This window comes from Hydra vulgaris, chromosome 08, assembly GCF_038396675.1.
Source record: "Hydra vulgaris chromosome 08, alternate assembly HydraT2T_AEP".
NCBI classification, from domain to species: domain Eukaryota; kingdom Metazoa; phylum Cnidaria; class Hydrozoa; order Anthoathecata; family Hydridae; genus Hydra; species Hydra vulgaris.
This window is the reverse complement of record NC_088927.1, coordinates 53,647,771-53,660,277: the sequence shown is the minus strand read 5'-3', so window position 1 is coordinate 53,660,277 and position 12,507 is coordinate 53,647,771. Positions and strand designations below refer to the sequence as shown.

At 28.3% G+C, this 12,507-nt stretch overlaps 1 protein-coding gene across 1 annotated transcript; it reads right to left on the bottom strand.

Moving 5' to 3' along the window:
- Positions 1-410: 410 nt before the first annotated feature.
- LOC136083438 (TNF receptor-associated factor 5-like) lies at positions 411-1,775 on the bottom strand. The gene is made up of 2 exons (XM_065802838.1): positions 1,611-1,775; positions 411-1,505 (listed from the first exon to the last, which is right to left on the bottom strand). The coding sequence occupies exons 1-2, from the start codon at positions 1,773-1,775 to the stop codon at positions 411-413; spliced, it is 1,260 nt and encodes a 419-aa protein (XP_065658910.1).
- Between the last annotated feature and the right edge of the window lie 10,732 nt (positions 1,776-12,507).

The following is a 12,507-nucleotide window of genomic DNA, read 5'->3' as shown; positions in this document are numbered from 1 at the left end:
TCTTCATAGGTAGGTAGTCGAGGAATTTTGTTTTCATATTTAGTGACAATATCATTACGATGAATTGCTTTGCATAATACAAGTAAATATTCTAACTTGCTTTGTAATGTTTCGTAAATATGACCGTGTTCGCTTTGTATAGTGTTATCTTTAAAGTATGCTATAATGTCCAAACCATTTTTTAAAGTTTTTTTGATTCCAAAAGGTATTTTAAGCATAAATTTAATCGATTTCACGTTGGCAATGGTTAGTTCCAGACTGATTTCTCTGAATATTTCAATTGTGTTCATTTTTTTATTAGTTAATCTAAAAAAAATAATGGTTAATAATGTTAGATAAAGTACATAAAAATATATAAAAAATAACAATGATAGAACAAAAGTACAAATACATTTTTTACATAAAGTATATTATTGAATAGTAATCGTGATAAATAAATTATTGTTAATAATAAATTGTTTTAGTTCTTCGTGTGAAATAAAATTCTTATAACCAACAGCTACATTATATTCAGTGGTAGGTTTATCAAAAGAACTATCGTCTAAAAGTTGAAGATAATTATTGTTGGTAGTAGTACGAGTAAAAAATTGATCTTTATCTCTCAAGGTTATATTGACTTTTTTGGTAAAAGGCCATTTTAAAGCATCGTCCAGGTCACCTCGTAATAATTGAATGTAAATGGCTAGTTTGTTTATGTCGGTACTTCGAGTATAAACTTTTATACGATAACGGTAACCTTCTGATGTGTAAACTGGTTCTGTATAAAATGGTTCATCTGATAATAGCCTGAGATTCATTTGATCAAGTTTGATGATTTGCGTGTCGTTAAAGATGTGTTGTATTACCTTTACTTCTTTAGGTTGTTGAATGGATTTTTTTAAAGCTAAGAATTCTGTGCTATTTTCTTCTAGGATTTGATAAAGTTTTGTTATTTCTTGTTTGAGTTGTTCTGTATCTTGTTGATTTGCTAAAACCAACATGTTGTCATAAAAGAGACTTTTTAATTCTGCCATTTCTTTGTATATTTCTGCTAGGGTTTGATGAAGTTTGTCATTTTCTTCTTTTAGATTTTTAATTTCTTGGTCTTTTTCTTTAGAGTCAATTATTTGTTTAGTTGAAATTTTTTGAAGACTCTTCATTCTATTCATGATTTGATTAATAGAAAGATTCAAATAATTTAAATTTTTCTTTTCTTCTTGAATGATTTGGTTTAAATAACGATTTTGTTGTTCTTTATAATATTGAAAGCAGATGACAGAGTGTTCATAATAATCTTGATCATCGATTTTGGTATTACAAGAAAAACATATTTTTTGTATATCTAGAAATTCAAAATCGCATTCATGGTTTAACAAATCTTGTACCTTTTTTTTACATGTAAAACATTCGTGGGAGTATTGTTCTGTAGAACAATCTGTTTGATGATGTAAAAGTTCTTTTGCACTAAATTCTTTGTCACAAAAACAGCAAGGATATATGTTGTCTGCCATTTTTTTTATTAGTTGCTGAAAAAAAAACAACATTTATTTATATAAAAAATATAAAAAAAAATATACATGTCTTTTTTAACATAAAAGAATTAATAAATAAATAAAATTACTCAATAAAACATATAAAAGAATAAAAATATAAATGAGGTTTGTTTCAATATCTTCAATATCTGGTTCTTTGAATATATCATTGAATGTTATATTTTCTATTGGCATGTTTTCTGTTTCTTCAAAAACGTCTCCAAATCCTGGAAACATATTTTCAAAATCATCATTATTATTCATTTTTTTAATTAGTTGTCTAAAAAAAAAAAAAAGATATATTTACAAATTAAAAAAATTACAAAATAAGTTTTTTGTGAAAAAAGGTTTGATTACGATGAAAGTGACTATATTCGGCGTATTTTTCCAAATTTATAACATATTTATTTTATCGCAACTGTTCGTCTTATGGTGTGATATGATCACGAAGGTGAAAAATTATAAAAGTTCGGGTAAATTGTCCATTTTATTAATAACTTCCAAAATATATTTTTCCCAATCCATTTCATTAAAGATCTCATGAATTTCTTTTTCTATTTCTTGCACTTCTTTTTCCATTTCTTCTTTTAATTTTTTTAATTTTAGTTCTTTAATATAATCTGTTTCTTCTTCTTCCATTTCTTGTACTAATTGTTCTAAATATTTTTCATAACCTTCCTCTGTTAACTCTTCCATTTCCATTAGTTCTTCCAAATCTTGTTCTTCTTCTTTTGACAATAACAACTCGTGGTAGCATATAGTGCCCTCATTAATACTTTCTCCATAACTAAAAGAAAAAAATAAAAAATGTATAAAAATTTAAAAATGTATAAAAAAGAAAAAAAATTGAATAGGCTTACCATCCACAATTTTTGATATATTGATTTTTGATATATTTTTTCATTATTTTAATATATTAGGTTGCTAAAAAATAAAAAAAATTACAAAAAATCATTGCATTATAAAATTTTTTACAATTTCCATAGTCGCTCTTATATGACCTAAAAGTGCATTATTAATTTCATATGTTATAATATCAATAGACCAATCCCATAAAGCTTGATATAAAACACGAGCTGCTTCGAGTTTGCTACTTTTTCTTTGATAAATTAAGTTTAAAAGTCTCATCATTCTTTCGTTAATGTTAGGGTAATCATATTGTATGCATTCAATTTCTCGTTTTTCATAACCAAGATAACCTGCTAAAGTTTGCCATTGTGTTTGCAAATGTGCTGCTATTTTTAGTTTTAATTGCATATAATTCATTATTTTTTTGCTAAAAAATATAAAAAATTAATATAAATAATTCAATATAAATAATTTACATTGTTGTATATTATATAAAAGTTTTTCATCTTCCCATAGGGATAATACAAAATACAAATGTTTGATTGCCAACATTTTGTTTGGTTGTGTTAGTATATATTGGGTTAAAACGTTTTTTATTTTATCAAATGTTTTTATGTAATTTTTATCAATTTTTTTTATTGCATTTCTTCTAAACTTTAATAAAAACGCTAAATGTTTCCATTCGTGATGGAGTTGTTTTGAAGTATAATTTATTATTTCTTTTATCATTTTTTTATTCTAGTATATATAAAATAGTAATGTAATGACATAGAAAAATAGTAATGTATATAAAAAATATAAAAAAAGACTACAAAAAAAAATTTATTTGCTATAAAAAAATATACAAAAAAAATATTATAAAATTTCGCTTTCACGATAACGATTTTCTAAAAAAAAGTGAGAGAAAAAAATATTAAAAAAAAGAAATTTTATTTTTTTATTAATAAAAGCTGTAAAAAAAATTAAACTTACGAGTAGACTCCTCGAGTCTTTGTCTTTTCTTAAGACTACTCATTAATTCGTTGACAACTGGCAACCGTTTATCTAAAAAAAAAAAATTGCATGGTTATAAAAGTCAACAATAATATTAAATTTTTTAAAAAATAAAAAAATACCTAATGCAGCGTTGTAAGGTCTTACTGTCGCTAGTGGAATTTTTTTGCCGTTTCTTAAGATAAAAGTTTTTTTTAATAAACTTTCGTTTTCTTTAACGAATTCGTGTTTTATATTATTTATTGAAATATATTCCATTTTTTTTAAACTAAAAAAATGAATTTAAAGTTGGTTCATTTTTATATAAATACCATGTTATTTTTGTAATAAAAAATATTATATAAAGTTTTTAATAAAAAAATAACATTTTTTAATAAATGCCTAAAATAAGATATACTCCTAGTTCATTAAACACTGTCAATATGACTCGTACAAAAACTACAGTTCCTAGAACAAAAAAAGCAGTTTAAACACAAACAAGTACAAAACAAAGTTCAACATCGACACAGACTGAAAATCAGTATTTACCGAGCAATTGTAAAAGAATATTGTCGTGTTTACGAAGAACAAATAATCGTTATAAAGATAATAAAACAAATCGTAAACTTGGAAGAGTTGGTAAAAGAATAAAACGCTGGGTTCATACTGCCGAATCCTATGTCGATATTAAACATCAATTAAAAGAAGCAAACATACGACGAAAAAAATAGAAATAAATAGAAATGTATTTTATATATAAAAAAATTTATAAATTTAAATAAAAAACTCTCTTTATATCATATTTTAATTTTCGCATTTGTTGCCTTCTGTATTTGTATTCGTTTTTTTTTTTCTAAAATAAAATAAATAAAAATTCTTAAAAAATGTAATTTTTTATTTATAAATAATAATTTAAAAAAATAACTTACTTTTTTTTTCAAAATATTGTTTTCTTGAGTTTCTTGAGTTTCTTCCGCAAATTCTAACGACGGTTCGTTTGACTCGTTTTTGTTTGGTTCGTTTTCTATATTTGTTTCTTTTATAATATTATTATTTATAATCGCAAAATCAATTCCATCGCCATTAATATATTCAAATCAGGAAAACTTAAATCGGGATCATCTTCTATTACTATAACTTTAGGTTGTTCGTCGTCACTTATTACAACTTCGTCCTCAGAAAAATCTATTTCTTTCCCCTCAAGTTCTTCATCCATAAAATACTGTGTTTTTTTCACAGAGCGTTTACTAAATGTTTTTGTGTTTTTTGATTTTGTTAACAAAAAACACTCTTTTTATGTATAAAATTTAATCTCTACAGATTAACGTGAAATAAAAAGCTAAAGTGATGCAACTTTATGCAATGAAAAGAAAATGCTGTGTCATGTTGGTTAAATTTAGAAACTTTTGATACCGCTTTTATGAACAAGATTAAAGAGAATAAAATACTAAATAACTAAAGTGATGCAACTTTATGTAATGAAAAGAAAATGCTGTGTCAAGTTGGTTAAATTTAGAAACTTTTAATACCGCTTTTATGAACAAGATTAAAGAGATTAAAATACGGAAGAGACAACTTTTTAAAAACACTGCAAAGAAAAAAACTCTGCGTAAAGTGTTAAAATAATATTTTAAATGAATTCAAAACTCCATGAACCATCACGTCGACGTAGCATAGTGCATTCGCTCTCCGCACTATGTTTCAATCGCCATGTCATTAGACCGTTGTGGGTTCGACTCTAGGTGAAGGTAGTAGAAAGTTTAGAAAGTTTAGAAAGTTTAGAAAGTTATATGTTAAAGCGTTGGGTAGAAATACCTGATGAGTGATGTCTAGAAAGTTAAATGTTAAAGCGTTGGGTAGAAATACCTGATGAGTGATGTCTAGAAAGTTATATGTTAAAGCGTTGGGTAGAAATACCTGATGATTAATGTCTAGGAAGTTATATGTTAAAGCGTTGGGTAGAAATACCTGATGAGTGATGTCTAGGAAGTTATATGTTGAAGCGTTGGGTAGAAATACCTGATGAGTGATGTCTAGAAAGTTATATGTTAAAGCGTTGGGTAGAAATACCTGATGAGTGATGTCTGAGCGTGTGAGAACGAGTGAGCGCACGAGTGTGTGAGTAAGCAGGCTAAGGACTAAGGCAGGATTAAGTAAGTTAAGTAAGGACTAAGTAAGTAAGTAAGTAAGAATAAAATACGGCCGTATAAAAAATAAAGACAGTAAGAAAAAACATAAGTAAGTAGGCCTACTAAGACAAAGTAAAGACAGAATAAGTAAGGTTGTGTCAGGGTGACACTATGTTTTTTCTCTTGTAAAAAAAAAGATATAAAAAAATACAAGTCAAAAAAAAAATACAAGTCAAAAAAAAAGTTAAAGTCAAAAAAAAGTCAAAAAAAAAAGTTAGAGTCAAAAATGGCTCCAGATAATATTGATTTTTCCCGTATCATTGTAAGACGGAATTTATTTTCAACACCTTCAAAATCAAAGCAATTTAAGACCCAAATATACATCTAAATTACCCAAATATACAGTAAATGGAAAATGGCCTTTTCATAGGGATGCCTTTTTTGAATTTTTTGATAGGACCTCCTTTGATGAAAACGAGTTAACCGATCCCAATAATACAGAACTAAGAGCTCTAAGACGAAGAAGAGTTAAGAAAAATTAAAAAAAAATAAAGCGTCAATATTGTAGAAAAGCACTGATGTGTTATCGAAAAACGAAAAGCAAGTATATAAATAATAAACAAAATCGCGAAATGAATCGAGTAGGAAAACCGATATATCGTTTTGTTTTAACAAAAGTGGATCGCGATAAACACAGAAATATTTATTAAAAAATGAGACATAGAAGACATAGAGGTCATAGAAATGCTAAAAGATATATTTTTGTTCATAAAAAATCGAGAGCTCATCCTAGACCTTATCATTCTTTAATAGGTAAAGGACGAAAACGTATACTTAGAAAACGCGGTAAAGGTATCCTTGGTAACCTATTAGGAAATATACCCGTACTTGGTGGTGTATTTAAAACTATATTTTAATCGGATTAAAAAAACATGTATAAAAAAGCTCAACTCTGTAAAACGTTTACTTACAAAAATGAATTCAAAAGTATGCAAACATGCGAAAAGAAAAACTCATATAAAAAAGTATTGCAACAAATGTTTTGTACAAAAATTTCGTCGTTATGTTGAAGAAAATTTAAAAGAATATCTATGGTTAATAAAAAACATGGAAAAGCAAAATCAAAAGCTCAAAAATTTAAGAACGGATACGAGCGCGTTTGGCGATTATATCCTTACTTATGAATACGAAAACGGTGTTGTGGAAATTATCAGTGGCGATAAAGAAAATGGACACTTAAAAATATCTACTTTTTGGGGGGGGGGGGGGGTTTAAACTAGATTTAGATATTGTTAATAAATTATATTGTTTATCGCATATAAATGATGGTGTTTTTTTTGTAGGTAATAAAATACCAAAAATATATTGATAAAAACAATATTTAATAGTGTTTTTTCTGTTTTTTTTAAAAAAAAGTACTATAAATTTGTTTTTGTTTTTTTTAAATAAAAAATTTCATTTGAAGAAAAAAAATTCATTTGAAATAAACAAAAAAAATGGAGTTTAAAACTTGTTTAAACGAATTTTATAAAACGAATAATAATTTAGAAACTTCTTCCTTTACAACGGATGATAGTTTAAAACAAGTCCAGGGTAATTTTAAATTATTTTTTCGTTTGGATGGAAGTAAACAAATCAAAGTAACTCGTGTTAATAATAAAGCCCATATTGTTTTTATTTATGGTGAAAACAAACACGAATTTGAAATGGGTTATGAAGACTTTGTTGATGTTATTAAAGAGTCATTTAACGTTTGGCTACTCGAAGAAGTAGACATAAAAAATGAAGCATTTTAAAGATTATCTAGAGTTGTGTTATCCGTTTCCGAAATTACAAGATTTTTATATTTCACTATTTAAAACAAATAGTAAAGCAAAGGGTGATTTTTCATTGATACATCGTTTAAAATGGGGAACAATTATTAAAGTAACACGTTCCAATGATGAACTCATTATTGTGTTTATATATGAAGAAAGACACGAACATACTTTTGAAATTCCTTTGAAACATTTTTTATCGTATGTTTGCCGTTGTCAACAAAAATGGCTTTTAAGCGAAAAAGACGAAATTTTAGATCAAAGACACGTAAAAGTAATAGAAAAAGGATACGTAGAAGAGGAAGAGGATTGGCTGATTTTATAACTCCTAAAAATGTAACCAACGCATTGCAAGTGGGTTCGCTGTTATACGGTATAAAAAAAGCGTGGAAAGGCAAAAAAACAAAAACGGCTCCTGTTCCTGTTGTAACAAAACCTGCCAACCCTTATATGCCTCCGGATAAAGTGTTTGAAGTATATTAAAAAAACAGTTGTAAAAAAATATTATATTAATTCATTTAATGAATATATATGTACAAATAAAAAATTGTTTTGTTTTTCTTCTTCTTTTTTCTTTTTGCATCGTTGATAGTCAATGTTTTTTTTCCTTCAGGGGTCGTCCATAAAGTACGTACGCCAAAAATTTTGAAATTTGACCCCCCCTCCCCCCTGTTGCCATGCGTACTTTTATGTCCCCCCCCCCCCTTAAAAGTACGTACGTTTCTCAAATACCCCCCCCCCCTCAAATATCCCCCCCATCCCTCCTTTCTTTTTTTTCTTAATTAAAAAGTTTAATTAAAAAAAAAAAGACGGAGGGTACCTTAGATACTTTATACTACCCCAAAGCTTTTTGCTTACGCATTTTAAAAACGTCTTTAAGTATAAATGCAAATAATAATTTAAATAAATTTAAAATTTACTAATGTAAGTGTGTATTTGGGCAAAAGGTTTATGCGGCGGCAATAGTCGACGGAGATCCAGGTTCGATTCTCGGTGAAATCTAGGACAACTTTTTTTGTTTTTTTAACGAATCAAATGTAAATAAACTATACTTAAGGTGGACGTTTTTTCAGGCACCCCTCTTTAGTAAGTAAAAAACGAGTCTAAGGTGAGATCAGTAATATTGAAAACAAAGGGTAAAACCCAGTGGGAGGGAGCAACAGCAAAATTTGTGCCCTTTTGCTATTTTAAGAAGCTTTTTATTTTAGCAAAACCTAGCGGTCTTTGAGACGCCATTGACACGTTTTTTTTGGGGTGATTCCGTCCCATCAACCACTGCCCTCAGGTCTTACTCAGGGCCAGTATATAAGGGCGGGCATGTGTGCATGGGCCCCCTCAGGATTTTTTGATGTTTTGATTTTTGATGGTAGAACTCTTTCACACAACGTGCAAACTTAAGTTTGTTAATATGCCAAATGAGGTGGCCTTGCAAAAAATTTGGATGGCGGAGGCCATCCAAATTTTTTTCCAAATCTAAAAGTTATAACCATGCAAAATTTACACCCCTCTCATTTTGGGGGTCGTGAGGGTAAGCGTTTTAAGGCTTTTTGTTCACAGGCCTCCGCCATCCCGATATTTTGCAAGGCCTCCTCATTTGGCATAGGTATAAACAAACTTAAGTTATGAGTTTGCACGATGTGTGAAAGTGTCCTATCTGGAACATCAAAAAATTCTGAGGGCGCCCATACATGTGTGTGCATAGAGGAAAACTATACCCTCTACTTCATATACCATACATCTTTTTATGTTGGCAAACTAGAATCTTTAGTCAGAATGTAACTTTTCTATTGATTAGCTGGTTAATTGTGATAAATTAGAAAATCGAAGTACGTATTTTTAAATTGAACCCGCCCCCCCCCCCCCCCCCCCTCCCATACGCTTTCGTACGCTTTTTGAAGACCCCCCCTCCCCCTATGAGCGTACGTACTTTATGGACGACCCTCTTACAAGACAAGCAACACGTCTTGTGAAGATGTATTTTGCCCGCTCTTTTAGTAATGGTGTTAAGTATCCATACTTCTTTATTTAATAAATGAATCGTGCAATTTTTTAATAAAGTGTCATTTTTTTTTCTCTTAACACGAGGAAATAGAGTTCACCATAACCATTACACGTAGCGCATTTTTCTTCGACAATTTTTTCTAGTAATGTGTGTGCTGTTCTCTTCATGATTTTGTTTATATTAAATTCAGAGCAATCTGCCTTTTTATTTCTTTTTCAGTCATGACATCATCAATAGGTACATCTAAAAATTGATTGGCAGTCTTTAATCGTGTATAATTGTTTGCATAAATTCTATCCATTTCATTTTGAATCATGTAATAAATATTTTCCTCGTTCATCACAGATGGAATGGCTTGAATATCCAATAGGGATAACTTATCCCACGTAGCTTCATAATTTGTTCTTAAGAATCCTGCATCTTTTAAAAATCTTTTAAGAGCATTTTGAGCCAATATTTGTTTTTCATAAATATCATAATGCAAAGGAATTTGTTTTGTTTTCATAGACAATAGATCACGTTCCAGATTTTCCTGTTTTTTCATATAAAAATGCAACTGCATGTCTTTTTCAAACAGTTGTTTAGCAGTGTTATCAAGGTGTGGAAAGAGTTGGTGTTTAATAAATTGAAAAAATGAATAAAGATTTATCTGAACTAGTGAAGAGGCATGAAGCGTTGTTACTTCATAAAAATAATGGTTTAACAGTCTGCACAACGAAGGTAAATATATTTGATCTGTATATAATACATTTTCGCTGCGAAAGACTAGAGCTACAAAATAGGCGGCAAATGCACCACATAAACTACTATCATTCCATTGAAAAGGAAATTTATTGTATAAAAAAAATACATTTTGATTGCCAGTGATTTCGCTATATTTTAAAATAAATTTGGTAAACCAATAAAATTCACGATTTTCTGCTGTCCATTCTGTAGGAAAATGATTGGATTGTCGTGTATAAGAATTAATTTCAATTTCATTGTAGTTAATGTTAATCGTGTTGATTTGTATATTGCTATTGACTTCTTCTACTGCTTCAAACAAATATTTATTAAATCTTAAATGTTTTGGAATTTGTTGCAATACACTTTCTTCACCTAAACTATCAAAACAAAAAAAATGACCCTTGTCTATTTTCATCAACACTCTCCAATGTTGACCTGCTTCTTTTGTAGTTTCATTGTTGTAAATGATAAAGGAGCCATTTTTTTTCATTTGTTGAATAATATGAATATGAGTTTTTGTTTGACTTAGTTCGTCAAAAGCATATATTCTTATAAAATAATTTTTAAATTCTGAATTTTTAAAAAAAACGAGACAAAGAATCATAAGTAGCCATTTTTTTTTATTCTTCTTTTTCTAAATTAAAAAAACTCGCAATAAATAGTGTTACAACAGCGTGTAATATATTAACAAATAAATTTTTTTTATCGCCGGTTCCTTCCTTTATAATTCCTTCAATGTTCCTTTTAACTGATTTCTTTTTTAAAGCACAATCTAGTTTTTCTATCAAAGAAGAGACGGTAGGTATTACTTTTGAAGTAAACGTATCCACAAAACCGTCAGTTTGATCGCCTTCTGTTAGAACCATTGGTGGTTTGATTTTTCTTTCTAGCAGCAAAAGAGTGAGTTTGGTTTTATAGAGTTCTATTACATAATGTTCACCATATGTTTCTTTCAAATCATCAAAGTAGTTAAGATGAATAGAACAAAGTTGAGGATTTTCGAGTAAATTATTAAATTTACTGTTTTTAAAACATTTTTCAATACTTGTAAGAATTTAATGTTATCCTTTTAGATTTGAGTACATTTTGTAAAAATTCAAATGAACTTTTATCTGTAAAATGTTCTTCTTCTACGTGATCAGATGAAGGTGAAGAATTTCCAGACTTGTGTTCATAGTGTTTATATCTTTTAGATACTTCATCGAGCGCGCACACCGCGCAATTGTTGTGAATTTTTTAATGATGCTATCAACGCGAATCATTTTTTAATTAAAAAAATGTAAAAAAATATTTTAAAATTTGATTTTTTATACTTTTTTATTCATTTTATTAAAAGAATACGCTTCTTTTTTTAATAAAAAAGCATTTTTTTTCTAGTTGTGGTTGTTAGATTTTGAATTTATTACCAATAAAGAGATTCACAAGTGGGGCAGAAACTGCATTAGAGAGTTATGTTTGAGATCACATGTCGATAAAAAGTTTTTTCACACGCAAGTTATACCATGTGAAAAGTTTGAAAATTTGGATGAAAAGGATAAAAAAGTATTTTCATACTGCTTAAAAAATATTCACGGACTAGAGTATTATCCGTCTTTCAAGTATACTGGTGAAATTATATTTTGCTGCTCCGTAGTGGATTACTTAAAGACTATATTTTCACAATTCGAATATAATGTGGTATTTTATAAAGGTGGAAACATGGAAAAAAATGTGTTGTCTACAATAAATGTTTAAAAAATAGCTACATTTGATTTAAACAAATTATTGTTTCCCAAATTGTGTTAATTACCTTGCTATTTTAACTTTGAAAGTTTGTGTTTAGAACATTATCAACATAACTATACAAAAAAACATACCCACGAACATTGTCCTAAATATGAAACATTTATGTTTGCGCACTATTTAGAAGATTTTGCAAACGGATTTATAGAAAATATCGACGTGCAAGATTATACAGTATTAAATGTTGAAGAATACTCGAGTTTTATTAAATTTATAAAAGACAATATCAAATGTGTTTATATATTAAAAAAAGAGACTTGTGAATGCTTTGACAACATATTTCGTATTAATAAACTTGTATATCAACTTTTTGATATGGAAAAAAAAAAATAAAAAAATTGTCTTGTTTATAATCCATCTTCCGCAGTCACATAATATTTGGTGTAATGATCTTTTTTAACAATACTTTTTAACAATACTATTTTGTCGTTTTCATAATTATAAACATCGTCCTCTTTTCTGTTTAAAATCTTTGAAATGTTAAAATTTCTTTTAAAGAAAAAAAACCATTGAGCTGTGGGAAACATTTTAATTAAACTTTTTTCGTGAAAATTGCAACGTTCAAAGGCTTTGTAAATGTACACTTTATCTCCTTCTTGATGTACTTTTTTTTGTATAAAATATTCATAAATAGGAACTGGTGTGTATAGGGTGTAATAGCCATTATTAAAAACTTTATCGTCAAACGAAAAGCAAGGCGGTTGGTCCATGCACGCTGG